Consider the following 21,366-nt stretch of genomic DNA (forward strand, 5'->3'; position numbering starts at 1 on the left):
ATAAATACTTAGAATTTTCCCTTTCTTGATACTAAATGGCCTTCAAAACGCAAACAATAAAGGGAGGAATCAGTGCTAAATCATCCAAAATAAAAAATTGTAAAGGTTACACGGGTCTCACCTACTTTATGAATGTAATTAATGTTTCAAGAACATTTACTGCAGGCTGTATGTAAAGTTAACATACGGAAAAACTGGAAATATATTTTTTTACAAAATTTCCTTCTACATACATGTACTAGCTTTTTATCATAAACAAACTTGTCCAAGTTTGGTAGAAATCCAGGATAGTTGAAAAAAGTTATTAATATTTTATTTTTTCACCACAGAGTGAATGTAATGTTAACATGCAGAAAAACAAAGTCCATTTTTAAGTAAAATACAGATAAAGAAGATTTTTGTTTTTTCAAAATTCTATTTTGGTTACTATTTTATGATCATAAACAAGCTTCTGTGCAAGTTTGGTAGAAATACAGGATAGTTTAAGAAAGTTGTTAAAATTTCAAAATATTTGACCACAGAGTGAATATTTGTGGCCGCCGCCGTGGGAATGTAGGATTGCTATGTCAAGAGTCAAAGGCGCGACAAAAATACAATGTTCTGAGAATATTTTTAAGTTACCTTTCTTAGACTTTTCATTGAATTTTTCTGTCAGCTGTTTAATTTCTTGTTGACTTTTAGTTGTAACATCTGATAATCTGTGAGACTGAAAAAAAAATTAATTCTAAAGCTCAGACTAATAAATGAATGACTGTTGGCTCAACATTGAATGGCAAACATTTCATGCATAAGACAACCATCATATAAAACTAGTTCAAATGAGAAGGGATGCAATGGGTAGGGTCTGCAGTTTAAATATTTTGAATCATAACAAATTACAAATAAGATTAATTTTTCCACCTCAATGAAAGTGTGGCATGGTATAAACACAACCCAGACAACATAGGAAGAGTGAGTGCACATCTGGGGACGTTTTGGAAAGCTTGAAGATTGATCATTATTGAATAGCCATCAGGACCTTCCACAATTTAATTTAAACATTACATTTAGTGCTGAAGAATCTAAATGCAGATCTTTTGTCAATAGTAATTTTGGAATCTATAAATATTCTATTACTACCAAAATAGCTGTTCTGGATCAGATTTACTACTTCATTAAATTTCCATCACAATGTTACACTATTGATTCATTATTTTTTTTTAAGTATCAGTTTTACGGGATTAAGGTAAAATTAGATTTTCATTGATATATTGATATTTGTTGGTATTACAACAAAAATGTGTATTTTGTTGAACTTATAATATTGTGGTTCACCTGTACTAACAAAATTCCATAAAAATTGGTATCCCACTAACAATAATAAATCCACAATAAGGTTATTTAGTTATCAATAATTGCTGAAAATTTTTCAACTATTTCTGAAATTTTTTTGAACATCTAATTTAAGGTGTAACACCACTAATTAGGCCCAGGCCAGAAAGCACATACCAGAAAGTAGTACATATTTAACACAAAATAGTTCCTTCGCATGGGTGTAACTTTAAAAATATGTACAATATTTAGGTATTTTTGACATAAAATGAAAGCTGAAGGATGGGTAATCATTGTAGAACTCTTTTGGACTTTTAATTTTAAATATTAAACCAGATGCTCCACAGGGCACAGCTTTATACGACTGCATAGGTTGAACCCTGAACGGTTGGGGCAAGTATAGACACAACATTCTAGCTGGATTCAGCTCTAAATTTGGATTGTGATTAAATAGTTGACACAGCATAGGTTTCTGACACAGAATGAATGTGGTCTAATGAACTTAAAATATTTGTTTTGCCTTTGAGCAATTCACTATGCTGTTGAAAATCAATCCTCTCAAAAAAGTGTTTGAAAAAATTTTCTTTTTATTTATGAAATCTGAAATGAGAAATCCCTGCCCTCCATTTTTTTTTCACATCCTCCTTTCCCTTTTTCCAAAACTGATCTCAATTCAAATTTCAAATGGAGTTTCAGGCGTGTAGCTACGTTTACGTCAAAATGCCCGAGCGTACACTCGAATTTTGCACATAAAGTATTTTAATATGGATACACAAATTAAATAAACGTATTTACACTTTTGGTATTTAGCCGTATTTTGCCTCTGAATGACCTTATATCACCACTGAATAACCTTTTGACGTCAAGCAACAATCACTTTTTAGTTGTGACGTCAAATATTTTGGATTATGAAGTCAAAGTTTACGGGAATCTGTGTGATGTTATGTAATGGCGGCCAATTTGCATACAAGTGTAAATACTGGTTGGAAGCACACGATCCTTGTTATTCTTTCTTTGAAGATTAAAGTGACGAAATTTATCAAATGGTATCATATGATATATGTGTTTGTTTTCTTTAATAGTCCTGAATCTACTGTGAGTTTTAATCACTTTCCCCTTGTTTAAACCTATTCATTATTAAATGATATGAGCAAATAAGCCCTAATACGGATAAATCAGCATGTGCAATACTGAAAACGTCCCACTGTCGATATAAATCAAGATTTAATAGTGCTCTTCGCACAGGGCCAATACGGAAAAAACAGGGCCAATACAGAAAAAAGCTGGAAAAAAGCCGTATTAGCCTAATACAGGACGTTCACTTCCGGTTTTCAATTTTCTTACATCATTACTTAACTTTGGAAGTATCGTTATTACTAGGTTGGTCCCCTCCGTAAAACATTCAGTATGCCTTCTGAATATACAAATATTACATAAAAACATTTGTATATTATTTTTTAAATAAAAATCATAAAATAAACAGGTTGAATGATGTGCAATATTTTGTAACGTCTTAAAGTTTTGAAACGGAAAAAACAGGGCCAATACAAAACCAGATGCTCCGCAGGGCGCAGCTTTATACAACCGCAGAGGTTGAACCCTGAACGGTTGGGGCAAGTATGGACACAACATTCAAGCTGGATTCAGCTCTAAATTTGGATTGTGATTTTAAATAGTTGACACAGCATAGACTATTGGAACCAAAACTCCCAAAATCAATCCCAACCTTTCTTTTGTGGTCATAAACCTTGTGTTAAAATTTCATAGATTTCTATTCACTTTTACTAAAGTTAGAGTGCGAAAACTAAAAGTATTCGGACGATGACGACGACGCCAACAGATAGCAATATACGACGAAAAATTTTTCAAATTTTGCGGTCGTATAAAAAGCGGGAAAAAAGCCGTATTGGCCAATGGGATAATATGGGGCGTTCACTTCCGGTTTTTAATTTTCTTATAATCATTTAATAAAAGTGTTATGAACTGAGGGTCTCGAGGCCAATACAGCAAACCTTGAATCTATACCAGTGCCAATACAGAAACAGCCAGTTAATAACACTATATTATCTGCTTAGATGTGTGGTTTGTATTTTTTTCATGCCTGTGTCGGACATTTATGTCGCGAAAGCAAGACATAGAGATCCTAAATTTCGTCGGTGGCGGCGGCGGCTTCAATATTAGGCTCAGTATTAAAAACAATCTAAACATCAGTGATTTTTCCAACCTTCACTAAAGCAGAAGTTGAACAGAAACTTTTTATGATCAAAAGAGTATGCAGAGCATAACGATAAATATATATATATTTTATTTTACTGATAAAAGTTTTTTTAAAGTAAAATAAGTAGATACAGTCAAGTTTTTTTATCCTGTATATATTTGACTGATAAATGGGATTCATTTTAAGCAGTCAACCTAACACATTTACACTGAAAGCAGCAATCACTGGCGAAACCAAGGGTCCCACGGAACCCTTTATGAATAAGACTGTAAAGTATATATAGATGTTGCTATTGAGTTCTTAATGACAGAAATGATATATCATTCTCGAAAACTTGTTACCTTCCGCCCCATCAAACCCACTACCAAGAGGCCTTCGGACCCTTGTCGAGGTTCGGCGTACACGTAGAAATGGCTTAGCTACGCCACTGAGTTTGCAACAATAACTACTCATTTAAATACATCATAAAATATTAAAATGTAAAATAAAGTGCTTGTTATCACTGAATGGTAAAGATTGTTTTAATTTATCAGTTGGTAGTAAAAGTGAATATACCTTGTATATTGTATAAAACAATGATTTAAGTTGATTCAACTACTATTCTGGACAAAGAAAGATAACTCCAATTGAAATTTCTTGCTATTGCATAATATTGTGCAATTAGATATTTCTTGCTATTGCGCAATACTGTGCAATTGAAAATACTTTCTATTGCACAATACTGTGCAATTGAAGATCTCTTGCTATTGCCCAATACTGTGCAATTGAAAATTTCTTGCTATTGCACAATACTGTGCAATTGAAGATTTCTTGCTATTGCTGAATACTGTGCAATTGAAAATTTCTTGCTATTGCACAATACTTAATATAATAATTTTGGATCCTGATTTGAACCAACTTGAAAACTGGGCCCATAATCAAAAATCTAAGTACATGTTTAGATTCAGCATATCAAAAATGCCCAAGAATTCAATTTTTGTTAAAATCAAACTTAGTTTAATTTTGGACCCTTTGGACTTTAATGTAGACCTATTTGAAAATGGGACCAAAAATTAAGAATCTACATACACAGTTAGATTTGGCATATCATATTGAACCTAAATTATTCTATTTTTGATGAAATCAAACAAAGTTTAATTTTGGACACCAATTTGGACCAACTTGAAAACTGGGCCCATAATCAAAAATCTAAGTACATGTTTAGATTCAGCATGTCAAAAAAGCCCAAGAATTCAATTTTTGTTAAAATCAAACTTAGTTTAATTTTGGACCCTTTGGACCTTAATGTAGACCAATTTGAAAACGGGACCAAAAATTAAGAGTCTACATTCACAGTTAGATTCGGCATATCAAAGAACCCCAATTGTCCAATTTGTGATGAAATCAAACAAAAAAGTTCAATTTTGGACCCGGTGGTCCCCTTATTCCTAAACTGTTAGGACCAAAACTCCCAAAATCAAACACAACCTTCCTTTTATGGTCATAAACCTTGTGTTCAAATTTCATAGATTTCTATTTACTTATACTAATGTTATGGTTTGAAAACCAAGAAAAATGCTTATTTGGGCCCCTTTTTGGCCCCTAATTCCTAAACTGTTGGGACCTAAACTCCCAAAATCATTACCAACCTTCCTTTTTTGGTCATAAACCTTGTGTCAAAATTTCATAGATTTCTATTTACTTAAACTAAAGTTTTAGTGCGAAAACCAATAAAATGCTTATTTGGGCCCTTTTTGGCCCCCAATTCCTAAAATGTTGGGACCAAAACTCACAAAATCAATCCCAACCTTCCTTTTGTGGTCATAAACCTTGTGTTAAAATTTCATAGATTTCTATTCACTTTTATCAAAGTAAGAGTGCGAAAACTAAAAGTATTCGGACATCGACGACGACTACGACACCAACGTGATGCCAATATACAACCAAAAAATTTTCAATTTTTGAGGTCGTATAAAAACTGCACCAAATTTTAAAGAGAGGGTACATTTTGTCTGTTTGTTAGATCTGAAGTACCTGTTTTGGTACATCCGAAGTTCTGGGAACTAGTTCTTTCTTATATGCCATTAAACAGGTCGGGACCACTACCTTATATGGAAATGCATAAATTCACATACTTATGTTCTCGCACATGTAATTGTTTATTTACATGTGACGCAATTTATTTTTACCTAGGTTTTTGACCAATCCACTAAATGAGTCACAATGCATGATGGACTACTACGTGTTTACAATCAACCAATAACACGTGTTATTTACTGAAATACAACACATTTTTTCGTGCAATGCGGGATTCAAAATTTCGCTTAGTTTTTCATTTTTTGTATCCTCATTGATAGTTCGTGATATAAAGTATTACTTCCATGCTCATATTAACGAAGAGTTGTTTCTATGCGAAGAAAAAAGGGTTTGATTTCCCCGACATATAGCCATTAACATGTTTGAAAATGGCACAGAGATTCATGTATTTGTCCACCAGAAGCAACGAAACAACAGCGAAAAAACCCCACAATTACCCATGAGACAAACTTACTGGTGTAAAGTAAGCAGTCGATAACAGCCGGTGCTGATATTCAAGAGTACAACCATGTTCGTATAGATAATTAAATGCAAATGTGGGATCCTTGAGTGTTGTGTTCGTAAACAAGAGGCTCTCAAGAGCCTGAATCGCTCACCTTAATTTTTTTGGTTAAATCTCTCATCAATGATTATTTTGGCTTTTCAATTTATTTAAATGTTCTTTGAATCGTCCTATTTTCTTCAAAAGCAAAAAAAAAATCATTTTCTCCTATGTTCTATTTTAGCCATAGGAGCTATGTTTCTGACATACAAGGAAATGAAATATAAAATTTATACTAGATACTCTGAAACTCATTTAGCCTAAGTTTGGCTGAAATTGATACAGCAGTTTCAAAGGAGAAGATTTTTTAAAGTAAGTCAACATGATGAACAAATTGTGAAAAAAGTCTTTAAAGGGCAATAACTCCTTATGGGGTCAATTGACAATTTTGGTCAAATTGACTTATTTGTAGATCTTACTTTGCTTAACATTTTTGCTATTAACAGTTTATCTGTATCTATAATAATATTCAAGATAATAACCAAAAACTGCAAAATTTCTTTAAAATCATCAATTCAGGGGCATTATACCTGAAAAACCAGTTACCCAATTCGGCTGAAAATTTCAGGACAAGTAGACCTTGACCTAATAAATGCATTAACTTCTTGTCTAATTTGCTCTAAATGATGGAGTTTTTGAGATATAAGCCAAAAACTGCATTTTACCCTGTGTTCTATTTTTAGCCATGACGGCCATGTTTTTTGACGAAATAAAAAATAAATCACAAACTTTATTTTATACACCCTACTGATCATTCAGTTGAAGTTTGGTTGAATTTAGTTGAGTAGTTTTAGAGGAGAAGATTTTTTAAAGTAAGTCAACATGATGAACAAATTGTGAAAAATTGTCATTAAAGGACAATAACCCCTTAAGGGGGCAATTGACAATTTTGGTCATATTAACTTATTTGTAGATCTTACTTTGCCGATAATTTTTGCTGTTTACAGTCTTTATCTATAATAATATTCAAGATAATGACCAAAAACTGCAAAATTTCCTTAAAATTACCAATTAAGTGGCAGCAACCCAACAATGGGTTGTTTGATTCATCTGAAAATTTCAGGGCTGATAGATATTGACCTAATGAACATTTTTATCCCATATCAGATTTGCTCTAAATGCTTTCGTTTTTGAGATATAAGCCAAAAACTGCATTTGACCCCTATGTTCTATTTTAAGTAACGGCGGCCATGTTTTTTGACGGATCAAAAATCGAAGCACACACTTTGTGCAGGATAATCTAAGGAACAATCATGCTAAGTTTCATTCAAATCCATTTGGTAGTTTCAGAGGAGAAGATATTTGAAAAATTGTTAACGACGACAGACGACGACGACGATGACGACGTGGACGACGACGAGGGACACCAAGTGATGAGAAAAGCTCACATGGCCTTTTAGGCCAGGTGAGCTAAAAAGGAGAAGAAATATTTACATACATGGCAGTGTTAACAAAATCTATAAGTATTTTTGTTGGTCACATTTCAGTGTATGGGACTTCCAAACTGTTCCCTTTGTTTTGAAGGTTATGAAGTCAGCAACTGTAGATTCAGTTTGTCCGTTTTTTAACGGGCTCGGACATTTGCCTAACTGAATAAAATCATTACAGCTGATTTCTTAAACCTGCAAAGTAAAACTTTGGTTGGCTTGCTTGCTTTGTTTGTATAGTTGTTTATACAAGCTTTGAAAATAAGATTGACATCTTTAAACAATATATATATATAGGCATAGTTTAACTGGTATATTTATATTTTGTACAATATACAAACAAAGCAAGCAAGCTAACCAAAGTTTTGCTCCACATGCATTAGGAAATAAGCTGTAATGATTTTATTCATATGTGTGTGCGACAAGGTGGAAAATTTGATATGTTTTGTGAAAATTGCAGCGTTGGATCTATAATAAAAAAAAGAAGATGTGGTATGATTGTCCACAAGAGACCAAAATGACACAGAAATTAACATTTATGGATCACCGTACGGCCTTCAACAATGAACAAAACCCATACCGCATAGTCAGCTATAAAAGGCCCGGATATGACAATATAAAACAATTCAAACGAGAAAACTAACAGCCTTATTAAATATAAAAAAAAATGAACGAAAAACAAATATATAACACATAAACAAACGACAACCACTGAAATACAGGCTCCTATACAATATATTTGTTTTTGATTGGATAGACTTCTTGTCCTTTTATATGTTTAATTGGACCGTTTTTTTTTGGTTTTTCAATGTTGTTGTTTGGATTTTTTACACAAGCAATTTTTGGGTCATTAATATCTTACTTTTCAGCATTGGACCTATGACTGCTTACTTTACTAAATTATGTTTTTGTTGGAAAGATGTCTCATTTTTGGCACTCATACCTCATCTTCTTATTTCTATATACAAAGCACGTTTTAGAAAGAAAAAAAAAGGTAATATGGCACCCACTATGATCCAGAGACTTTTAATATTGGAGATATTTTACATATGTCAACAGGACAGCAACCGAACGATAAAAAAACCTCTGAGGGTTAAATATAACCAAGTGATGAACAACTGGGTCCTGAGGTATATTTTGTGATAAAATTAGCAACAAACGGATATAATCGATGGATGAAACTATAAAAAATGTATTGAGCTACAATGTATGTTTAATTGGCTGGACCCGGCCCTGCCGCTTTCATAACACTTATTTTTAGCATACTGTATATTATTATGTTCTTACTATTAGTTCAGGTTTTGATAAAAAAAAATACACATACAGAAATCCAATTATTAGAAGTTGTACCTTTTCCAATGAAAATAAGTCAAATTTAATGTTAGTAATCATGTGCAGTCATCTTTTTTTGGTGAACAATTTTGTTTACAGCAGGGCCGTAACTAGCCTCTTCCAATTTAGAGGCAAATACTATATTCAACGAGCGGAGCGAGGCGAAAAACAATTGGTGAGGGCTTTTCGGGCAGCTTAAGGCACACAGAAGCTATTGGAAAAATAATGCAAAATCGTACATTCTGTGCGTTTCCCAGACTCCTTTTGACATTGAAACGCAATTCATTTTTAGCCTAATTTTCCGACAGTATTCTGGTCTCAAAGAAAAAACATAGATTCATTTTAATTTAAGACTTTTATGTTTTATGGACAACATTCAAAGACCGATATAAAATTGAGAATGGAAATTGGGAATGTGTCAAAGAGACAACGAACAGACAACAGCAGAAGGTCACCAACAGGTCTTCAATGCAACGAAAAAATCCCGCACCCGGAGGCGTCCTTCAGCTGGCCCCTAAACAAATATGTATATTCTAGGTCAGTGATAATGAACGTCATACTAAATTCCAAATTGTTCACAAGAAACTAAAGTTAAAAAATAATACAAGACTAACAAAGGCTATGGGCTCCTGTCTTGGGACAGGTGAAAAAATGCGGCAAGGTTAAACATGTTTATGAGATCTCAACCCCCCCCCCCCCTTTACCTCTAGTCAATGTAGAAAAGTAAGATAAAGCAAATATCGTAATTCTCATAATCATTAATTACTTTCTATGCATTTACTTTGAGTGCGATTAGGTTTCGTACACATTTACTCCATACTCCTTTATTTTCTGTTAAAGGGTCTGAAAATGACTTAATGCAAGTTTAACCCTTCAATGTAAAAGGTCATATGGCAATACATGCATGATTGTTTTTTCTTCAAATTATTTGATACCGGGAAATTGGTGACCTTACTTTAATTTAAATCATGTCAGCTATTTAGTTTTATCTACACTTAAATAAGCCAGTTTTCAGTGTGTTCTTTGATATCAAGTTCATTTCTCCATGAAGAAACGACCATTTTTTCTGTGTCTTGTAGCATCGTTTATTCTTAAAATATTTTCTCGCACAATATCTGGACATCGGTGGGCCTGCAACATTGCAAAACCTCACGTTTACAAAGGGAAATCAACACTCAGACTATAGTCATAAAGTAGGATAGAGGGAGGAGAACTTGCTTCTTGCCATACACTTTCCGTAAAAACAATTTTAAAATTAAAACATTCTTTTGTTTCAGTTTTTTTTTTTTAAAACTTCTAACATGAGGCATTTGCCTCATTTGCCTCAATGTAGTTACGGCCCTGAGAAATTTCAGCTCTTAAATTGGCATACTAAGGTAGTTTAGCCTTTTATGGTCATACAACATGCATGCAGTTAAGACTTGACTCCAAGTTCTTATTTATGCATTATTTGTGATTGAAATCAATAAAACATGTATATTATGACTTGTGTATTGGACAAAAAGGCTCTTGGTCAAATAATCCTATGATTTTTCAAGTTTTATTGTTTTTCTTAATGCAGCCTTTTACAATCTAGGCAAATCGTATATACTGATATAAGAATTACAAAATCTCACTGTACATGCAACTTTGAACCAGTTTAACATTATCTTGCTGAGGGATATATAAATTGCTCTTAATATCTATGTTTTACCACAGAAGTATGGTTTATACAAAAATAAAGGCCCTTTTCCAATTTAAAGAAAAAAAGGGGGGGGGGGGGCAATATTCTCAATTATGTCTTAAGTTTGGACTAATATATTTTTATTTAATGAAGAACCTCTGATAAAAATATGACTATTGGTAAGCACATAGCTTTCCTAAAAGATATTAATAAATAAAACAATAATATTGAGAATAAAAAAGTATATTGGCCAAAATATAATATCCATATGCAGTTTTCTTTGAATAACCCATACATTACTATCAGTCCAATTTGAGCTAAAAATTAGTAAAATAGTATTTGGACTAAAGCTTTATATTTTTTTATTGCTTGGAATAGGTTATAGAATGAAAAAAAGTAATGCTGAAGTCAATATAGCAAGTTTGGTTCTGTTATAGGTGTAACACCACCAAAAAGGGCCCGGCCAGGAAGCACATACTAGAAAGAAGAACATATTTAACACAAAATAGTTCCTTTGCATGAGTGTAACTTTCAAAATATGTACGATATTTAGGTATACTTTACATCAAATGAAAGCTGAAGGACAGGTGATCATTGTAGAACACTTTTGGACTTTTAATTTTAAATATTAAAAAAACTGCACCAAATTTTAAAGAGAGGGTACATTTTGTATGTTTGTCAGATCTGATGTACCTGTTTTGGTACATCCGAAGTTCCGGGAACCAGTTCTTTCTTATATGCCATTAAAGGTATGTTAATTTTTTCAGTACAAGACACCATAAAATGTGGCTTTGACATGCAATGATTGCCACTTTATTTGAACTTAAAATGAAAAATGTGCCTGCTTGAAAAAGAGTACTTTAACATAGAGAGCAATGGGACCATGAATTAGTGGTGTACTTCCTTAAGTCACCTACCAGTTCATCTAAGTTGCTTTCTTTGGACTGGAGATCCATCTTTTGACTTTGCACTTCAACTGATAAAGCCATCACCTATCAAACAGGACAATATATATTCACCATAGTATGATTATTTATGCTGATAACAATTTGTAGAACCTTGCAGATAGCAAAATGTGGCTGTTAAAACTCAAACAGGATTGACTCAGACAAATATGTGTTAAAGTAAAACATGACATTCGGGTTAATAATTATGTGAATTACATCAATCCACTATTTCTTTTAACAAATTAATTTGGATCAAGTTTATCTGCATTATCTCAAGTGTGACTGCAAAGATACAGTTCTATGTTAACATAACCTTATTATAACCAACTACATTTTTTATAGCTTTTACCTTATCATTCAGAGCAGAATTTTCTGATTGAAGTTCAGCATTCTTTGTGGTTAGTTTCTCCGTCAATTCTAATTTCTCAGATTCTCTCCTACGACACCCTTCCATTTCTATGCTTAAATCTTTATTGCTAATTTTAAGGTCTGAGACTTCTGCATCCAGTGAAGCTATTGTATTTTGTGCTCTGAATAAAAAGAAAAATTTTGTTTAATTTCATCTATAAAAGATTTCCTGGTTTCCCAAATAAAGACCAATATTTTGTTGCTTAAAAACAAAACCAGGAAAACTTTAAAATTTTCACAGTAAATGGAAATGAATTAAGTTTTGGGGAAAACTGTATAACTGGCATTGTACAAGGGGGGCAGGACCTTTTTCGGGACGTCGGGATCAAGTGTTTTTAAGCTCAGGATTGATCTTTTCAGGATCCTGAATTCTTTTTTCGAATTTCGGGATGTCAGGATTTAAATTTCTTTAAATTCAGGACCTCGTGATTTCATGTTTTTAAGCCCAAAATTTAGGAATCAGGACCCCTCCAACCCCCCTCTTGTAACTCAGGGATACCTCATAAATATTTTTCATGGTAGTTTTTATGGTGTGATAAAAGGTGCAGATCTGCATTTTACATGAGTGCATCAAAAGAAGCACCTGTTAGAAACTTAACTGATCTTTTTCCTACATTGATCCAAAATAATCATATTTATTTTTACCTTTTGAAATCTGATTGCAATTGAACCATGTGTTCAGTTTTATCTTGTAATGTTTTATTTTCGGCTTTCTGTTTCTGTAACATATGTTTAAATTTATTCAGTGTTTCTTCATCCGTTTTATGTTCCTCTTCCAAACACATGGTTTTATCTTGGTATGTGTGAAGTTCTGAAAGCGTCTCACGATGTTTTATCTTTAACTGTTCAAGTTCCTTCATGGCTGTTGTATATAACTGTAAACAAATAATAATAAATATATTGGTTATTTAGAAGTTTTATTAAATTTCAACAAGCTGTCATTTAATTCTAATGAATTGGTACAAACCTGCTGAAACCTTTAAATAATTTATTCAACAGTTTGAATGTTTGATTAATTAGTTATATTCTGAATGGCATATGCAATGGTAACCTTTTAAATTTATGTGTTTTTGGTGGGTTTTTTATGTGTCATAAAACTTGCCAGTTCCAATGCACTGACTACTGAGCAGATGATATTCTTGGATACAAGGAGTCTGCCAGCAGGGGCAGTCTCTCTTCAGGTATAGAATATGAAAATCATATTTTATATATTTGGTGCATCAGAGGGGCTTCTGAGATTCACCTTCCTCAGGAATACTCAATGTAAATTATTAAAGACAGACGATACACATATATCTACCTCTTTTTTATCTTTATTTTCTGTCTCCTGAAGTAAAAGCTCAGTCTGTTTCTTCTTTAGTTGTTGATCAAGACTGTTGGATTTTATTTCCTCAGATTCCTTTAATGAAATACCAACTTGTTTTGCAATTATAATAGGAAATTTGAGGAAACTTTTAAAACTTTTTCTAAATATTTATATACGAGTATTCACATTATCAAGGGCAAAATATTTGTAGATCAATACATAACAGCTATATTCATATGCATGTAACATCACGGTACCCAAATTGAACCTATTTAGCAAAAAAAGCAGCGGAAATTTTTCCTAGAGGCTAAACAATTTGTGTTTTTAGGATTAGATACTATGCACGTTTTTCAACATAGGTAAAAATATTTAGATATACACAAAACATTCAGAGTATTTATCAACAGATGAAGTGTTTACTGAAAAGGCAAAATGTACGGAAAGTCGCCATGCGACATCATCAAAACGACATCTTTTTAAAATTAGCAAATACAAGATGTAACAAGTATCCATTTCTTAAAAAAACGAAGTGTAAGCATGGACTAATATCAAATTGTTCAAAATATTTGAAGAATTAAACAAAAGCTCTGTTCTTCCACTTTTGACAATGCGAATTTAAGCATGGATGCAATTTGGGTACTCCGCATTACAGAATCATTGATGGTTTGGAGGTTAGTTCAGACCAATTTGTCTATGATTCCATATGGATTCAAAATTAAATTGGTGAAACCATATAGTAAATAATGATACATCTACAAAATAAACACATATTGAAAACTTTTGTCTGAAGCATAAATAAATGTAGGTTAAAAAAATGTCAAAATAGGTGCAATTTGGGTACCTTCACGTCATGTAGTGTGAATTCATTATTATTTGTTGGATACCAATTTTTGTGGATTTCATCAGTACAAATGAACCACAAAATTAAATGTTCAACGAATAACAACTTTTTTTATAAGCTTGTATGCAGACTTCGGCAAAACCACAAATACACAAGTTTTCCTTAATCCTTGAAAATTAGTACCCACGAAAATAAATTAATCCATAGTATATAGATGTAAAGATACTAACAATAAATCAAGGTTTTATTTGTATGAAAAAGCATACCATTACAGGATGAATAAAATTACATTGATTCCAGATATTACTGCTGATATTCTATGATTGCAATTTTTGAAGAATGGACATCAATGTGAAATTAACCATTACATGAAATGCTGTATACAAATTATGCTATCAAAATTCAAAGTGTGTATTTTTGTATTTGCTATATCTATAGCAAGTTTGGGGTGTAGGATTTTCTTGCTGTGTTGAAGACCCATTGGTGGCCTTGGGCTGTTTTCTGTCCTGTAGTCAGGTTATTGCCTCTTTGACACATTCCTCATTTTCATTCTCAATTTATCTATTCTGTCACAGTTTTCTCAATAATAAAGACATCCCAAAAGTTTCTTGTTTACATTATTTGAACACAAGTTCTACAGTTATTTCAGGTCAAAAACTGAATAGTATTTAAAATTTAAACCATACCTGGTAGGTTTTAATAATTTCCTGACAATTCCTCCTGATTTGTTCTGTTTCTTCCTTCGCTTCTTTCAATCGCTGATTTATTTTCTCTAAATTTGCTTTTGTTTCCTTTAAAAATAAAAATATTAATATCAATAACATTTGTTCATTTGACTTACACATGTATTTCAAAAGGTAATGAATGGGTTATGATATCTATTGTGCAAATATCAACCATTGAGAGACCCAATTAAATGTATAATATTATAAATATATTAATTAGCTGTATTTCTTACAATCTTTTTAATTTCAAAACAAACAAAGTTATCTACCTTGAATTTAAGGTATTTTACCTTTTTGTTTATTTTGATGGACTTCATTGCTCCTGTCTAAAAAAAAATTATTGAAATTGAATTTTGATGCTAGTTTACTATCCACAACATCAATACAATTATAAAAAAAAAAAAAAATATCATTGGATAAAAAGAATTCTAATAACACTTTATTTTGAAAATTGTTTTTATTCCAAATTACCATTGAACCACAATTAGTGAATGAGTGTCACCTGACTCACCTTGGATTAATAGCTTAACAAGCCACCACCGTGTATCATCGTACAGCGGATATAGGTACTAACCAAGCGGGCATGAGTGATTTTGATCTTAAACGGTAACGAAAAATCTTTGTTTTGTTCACATAATATCAATGTGCACTTCAATCTAAACATAATTGCTGTTTTAAGAAATGATTTGGTTGTACGTTGATGATAAGAGACGTCTCATTATTTTCCCAAAACAAGAAGGATTACTAAAAGCATGTGCAAATACTTGTAAAAGAAGTTGGCCCTCGTCTCATCCGATATATTTCTATATTCATTTCAACTCTTTTTCTGAAAGAAGGTCAATGTGTATGTGTAATAAGTAAAGCTGTTTCAATAATTGGCATTGAAATCTTTCATACATATGTTATTTTTCGTTATTTTATCCCTAAAGAAGTGTTGTGTACGGTGTTTAGCCGGCCACATAAATCCTTATGTAAGGTGCATAGTTAAGTTGTTGTACACCGTACACAAAAACTTTATTTTCATACTCTTTTATTACCCAAACAGTTTCAAGGAATGAGTAATAACAGGTAGGTTTATGATTGGTAACCATTACTGTTGTCCTGTATTAGGTTTCTTTCAGATAAAACATGTAAATGTCTCAACAACTGTATCGAAATTGAAAGTGGGTGTTGACTTTCACAACTATTTGCGCATGAACAAGTTAATTGTTCTAATATTTGAATAGCAAAGTTGTTTTATGAATAGGAAAAAATCGATACAAAAATTATTTGGGAGCAGAAATTTCAAATGTTGAGAAATGTACATTGAATATTGATTAAGCAAAACAAAGATCTTCATTACCTTGTAAGGTCAAAATCAATCATGCCCGCTTGGTTAGTACCTATATCCGGTGTACTGACGATACACGGTGGCCACTATCAACTCATTTACTTTATATGTTATTGAAGTTTATTCTGAGCCCATTTAATGACAACTATAACTTGTAACCATCAAGTTCAGTACCTTTATCCGGTGTACTGATGATACACGGTGGCCACTATCAACTCATTTACTTTATATGTTATTGAAGTTTATTCTGAGCCCATTTAATGACAACTATACCTTGTAACCATCAAGTTCAGTTGTAACTTATAACCCATTTAAAACTAGCCTTATTGGCTGATCATCCAGTTTAGCTCAAACTCTATTTTTAGCCATTTTAAAGACAACTACCTTATGACCATCCAATTCAGCTCGTAGTTTATTCTGAGCCCATTTAATTCTGACATCAGATGAAGAAACTTGTTCTTTAAACTTTTCTGCTTCTTTTCTCATATTCTGAGCTTCACTTGACTGAAATAATAAATAACATATGTTTTAGTCATGTTTCCAAATTTGATTAAAATCCTGGTTAACTCTGGTATGAAATTCTAATTAACCTCTCACTAGTAAAACCACTTCTGGGGAGTTAAGTTCATCAAATTTACAGTTTGTTCCCACCTGAAAAAAAATCTAACATTGTGTACTTCTTATTAAATAAATAAATAGAGTACATTATTATCAACTAGACTGTTATACAAAAGTATATTTAAACGATATTAAAGACAACAACACCCATCAATTACCCCATGGTGATTAATTTATTGTGGTCGACATGTTTCGCCAACAAGCGAGGCGTCTTCAGGACAATATTATACATGAAATCCAACAGTGAAGTACAAATTTGGCGGTTGTGCGGTTCGCCGAACAATAGAGATTGTTATGACGACGTTATAGATATAAATAGAAAGTGAAAGTGAAATTAAAATAAGAATCTAGTATAGTTAGAAGTGAAAGTTAGTCAATAAAGTTATTAACGATGTGGTTAGCTGTTATTATTGCACGTCTGTGTAGTGGTCCTCATAGAGGTTTCCAGTGGTAATATTGTAAAAATGATGGAAGTAGCTCATAAAATGTCAGTTCATTTCCAAATTGGACAACACTCGGAGCTAAGTCAGTTGAATTGGTACGGGATGGCCAATGGGGTGTTGTCCAATTTGTAAATGAACTGACATTTTATGAGCTACTTCCATCATTTCTACAATATTACCACTAGAAACCTCTATAAGGACCACTACACAGACGTGCAAGAATAGCAGCTAACCACATCGTTAATAACTTTATTGAACAACTTTCACTTTTAACTATACTAGATTCTTATTTAAAATTCACTTTCACTTTCTATTTATATCTATAACGTCGTCATAACAATCTCTATTGTTCGGCGAACCGCACAACCACCAAATTTGTACTTCACTGTTGGATTTCATGTATAATATTGTCCTGAAGACGCCACGCTTGTTGGCGAAACATGTCGACCACAATAAATTAATCACCATGCGGTAATTGATGGGTGTTGTTGTCTATAATATCGTTTATTTGCTTTTATAGTGAAAGACAACTGTGAATACCGCGTGGTATCCACCCGCTTTTACCCAACCGCACGATAACCACTTCAGGTGTTGGTTCACCATTTCCAAAATAAAAGTATATTTAGTCAAACCTTTTTATAAGGTCATCCTAAAGGACCAGTGAAAACTGACATTACAAGAGAGATGACCTTTGATTTCAGGTTAAAATGCAAAATGCATATTTATGACTTTAGCAGTAAAATCAGAAGGTGACTTTTAAAACAGGTTTGGCTGTAGTTAACCAAAATCTTTCAAAACAGAAATTTGATGATCCCAAAGAGTACATGTATAACACAATGTAGTTGTTTTGTGTACATTCTACCGTCATCACATTTGGAAACATGTTATCAACTGATACTCACTTTTAAATCTAGTTCATGACCCAGACGTGTTTTCTCTAACTTCAGATCTTTGATTTTCCCCAACAGTCCATCCTTTTCTTTTGCTGCATCTTTAATTTTAGATTCTAGCCTCTCTATAGCTTTCTGAGCACCAATATTATTTTTCTCTGCTTGTGCATATTTAACAACCATTTGATCTTTTTCTGCTACAACCTCCCTGTAAGCTTTTGTCACCTACATTAGTGAAGTAAAACCTTAAGTAAATATGTGACCAGTATTATATGCCTAGAACACCTTATAATAACTTTTCAAAGCATGTCCAGTTATAGGCCTTATAGGATTGCTAAAACTCTATGACAATTAGTCTCTATAGGCAATCATACAAATCATCCAACTTTTATATTTTATGCAATTAAGACCTTACTTGCTGAATTTTGAAATATTTATGTTGCCGTTATTCAATTTTCTCATAGTCTATTCAAATTTTGACCAATACACATTAATATATAAATGAGTTTAAAAAAAAACCCAGACATTGAGATAATTAACAATGGGATTATCTATGAGATATTGTTCACTAATGATATGTTAGCTATAAGCATTTACGTATTGTTATGCGTTTACTTTTCTACATTGACTAGAGGTATAGGGGGAGGGTTGAGATCTCATAAACATGTTTAACCCCACAGCATTTTTGCGCCTGTCCCAAGTCAGGAGCCTCTGGTCTTTGTTAGTCTTGTATTATTTTAATTTTAGTTTCTTGTGTACAATTTGGAAATTAGTATGGCGTTCATTATCACTGAACTAGTATATATTTGTTTAGGGGCCAGCTGAAGGACACCTCCGGGTGCAGGAATTTCTCGTTACATTGAAGACCTGTTGGTGACCTTCCGCTGTTGTTTTTTCTATGGTCGGGTTGTTGTCTCTTTGATACATTCCCCATTTCCATTCTCAATTTTATTAATAAATATGAAGTTAATGAGTCATGGATTTTAAAATGCATTACATAGAGTAACACCCTAACACAAGGATAGATTTCCTATTTGTGAAAGTCTTGATTTGTAGTTCTTGAGAAAATGCACAAATATTTCATACATAGCCAGTATGTGTAAGAATAAAGAAGTATTAGGGAAAACAAAATTTTCATGAGCAATGAAAACTTTAAATGAAATACACAGTATAGTATGCTCACATGAAGTTTGATATCAAATTTCAGGACAGGAGGCTCTGAATTGTAGTTCCTCAGAAAATGCTACCAAAACTTTATGGGATGATAATTATGTTAGCCTAAACCTGTACACTCCTTGAGTGTGCGGGTACACTTAACAGCTCAAAACATTTTCTTGTGACCTTATGCAAAAAACAATTTACCTGGTCAGTTCTTGACTTTATTTCTACTTGTAGTTCTGTGATTGCCTTTTTTGCTGCTGTATCATGACTGGAGAGCTTGTCCCTCAATCCACGGATTTCTTGTTGTTGTTGAGATATTGTGAACTCCAACTGAAAATAACAAGTGTACATGACTTTGGTGCTGACAATATTCCATGTAGTCACCTCATACATAAGACAACCACTTCTATGTTGAAAATTAAGAAATAATTTTTGGAAGCCATAGATTGTTGGAAATTTACACATAGCCTGGGCCGTGATATTCGAATTTTATCCTGAGCTTTAGCGAGGGATAAAATTAACGAATATCACGTCCCAGGCCATGTGTAAATTTCCAACAATCTATGGCTTCCATGAACAGATGAATTATTTCAATTCTAATAGGATAATTACGGTCATTAAAATACTGAAGCAAGGGTTGGTTTGGTGTGTGTGTGGCTGATCTTTTTTACTCCCTGTTAGATAAAGCTCAAATATCTGTAGCTTGCATGGGTTATTTTGTGAATAACCGCTAGAAAAAAAAATGTTTAATTCTTCTAATTCTCAAACCCAACATTTGCCATTTTTAATTTACATGATTTTCTTGTAAGCTTCCGTCAAATCCAAAGTTGACATTTCGTAAATACTGAGCCGCCATGTTGACTTGCTGAAATTAGTCTAAATATGCAAATAATGCAATAGATTAGAAAATAAAACAAAACTCACCTTAAAAAACAGTTTTAATACAATATCATACGAATTTCAATAGTTCATGTAACAGAAAACTTTCAACTTTAGAGGTTTCATTTGTATGACGTCATGTTTTGAAATTAATTAAATGCGCCAAAAAAATTGATAGACTTTCGTGGAATTTTATTTTATTTTTATTTTGTTGATTTCTCCAAGGATTTGTATATGGACCATAATTTGGTATTCGGCCTTTGGTTTCTTTTTGTATCCTTTTTTGTAAGTTCTAAAATTTTAACGTTGTGGGTTGTGTTGGTGTTAGAATAGTATGAATGGAACAATTGAGTTTTTCGAGAAAAAATTAATACATTTTGATTCACCGTTTACGTGTCAGGAAACCAAACAGGAAACCAATCTTTATTTTCTTTATTTTGCACAATATAATTCAAAAGGCATAAATAAACACCATTACTAGTGTTACTTGCTTCATGTTAATATTTAAAATCTATTTTCAATGTTATATTAAAGTTTTTTTTAAACGTGACCGGAAACCATAAGAAACCGAAAGCATTTTTTAGTTTTATTTTATTGCAAAATCTGCTTAAAATAATCTGAACAGTATACTTTTTCTTAATATCCATCTTAAATGTAACAGTATTATAAAACTCCTAAATATGTGCTTGTTTTGAAAACAATTAGTACAATTTATTCAGAATTTTCCATATTTTCTTCATTGATACAGGATACCATAATCCTTGTATCTTGATGTTTTGGCCAAAAAAATATATTTATATTTGGTTTTGAAATTCCAGTTATAGAAAATTTATTCCAAATCCTTGGCAATGTAAAATTCTTTAAATCCAGTAAAGAAAAAAACTTTTAACTTGGAATTAAAATCTTTAAAATAGGCACCATGTGATATTTGTGACCTGTACACCATCTACATGGTTTCCACATTTTAACCTACTTTAGTGAGCTAAAATCAATAAAGTACTTCCTTTCAAGTCATGCCTGGTAAAAGTTTACTTTTCCTTTGACAAGTTTATTGCGTTTCTGAAAAGTGTTTGCAGAACATGAATAAAAAAAATTGATTAAAAATTGTGACAAAGTTACCAACTTTGTACATTCCAAGTGTAACGGTATATTAACATGCATTTTTCATTTAATTATCTTTATTCACCTAAAATATCAAGTAATATTTACTGCTGAAGCAAAATCAATCCAACGAACATCGGCACCATGAT

General features: G+C 32.4%; 1 protein-coding gene across 5 annotated transcripts in view; it reads right to left on the reverse strand.

Moving 5' to 3' along the window:
* Positions 1–21,366, reverse strand: part of LOC134715474 (coiled-coil domain-containing protein 186-like) — a 70,336-nt gene that overhangs the window by 25,223 nt on the left and 23,747 nt on the right. For all 5 annotated transcript variants that reach the window (XM_063577664.1, XM_063577667.1, XM_063577663.1 and 2 more), the window contains exons 4-12: positions 19,439–19,567; positions 18,089–18,301; positions 16,510–16,629; positions 14,757–14,861; positions 13,224–13,322; positions 12,569–12,798; positions 11,865–12,045; positions 11,486–11,560; positions 622–706 (exon numbers count right to left, since the gene is read on the reverse strand). In XM_063577664.1, the coding sequence (XP_063433734.1) occupies positions 622–706; positions 11,486–11,560; positions 11,865–12,045; positions 12,569–12,798; positions 13,224–13,322; positions 14,757–14,861; positions 16,510–16,629; positions 18,089–18,301; positions 19,439–19,567 (1,237 nt within the window). The remainder of the gene's footprint in view (positions 1–621; positions 707–11,485; positions 11,561–11,864; positions 12,046–12,568; positions 12,799–13,223; positions 13,323–14,756; positions 14,862–16,509; positions 16,630–18,088; positions 18,302–19,438; positions 19,568–21,366) is intronic.

The sequence above is a fragment of the Mytilus trossulus genome, chromosome 4 (genome assembly GCF_036588685.1).
Source record: "Mytilus trossulus isolate FHL-02 chromosome 4, PNRI_Mtr1.1.1.hap1, whole genome shotgun sequence".
Taxonomy (NCBI): Eukaryota; Metazoa; Mollusca; class Bivalvia; order Mytilida; family Mytilidae; genus Mytilus; species Mytilus trossulus.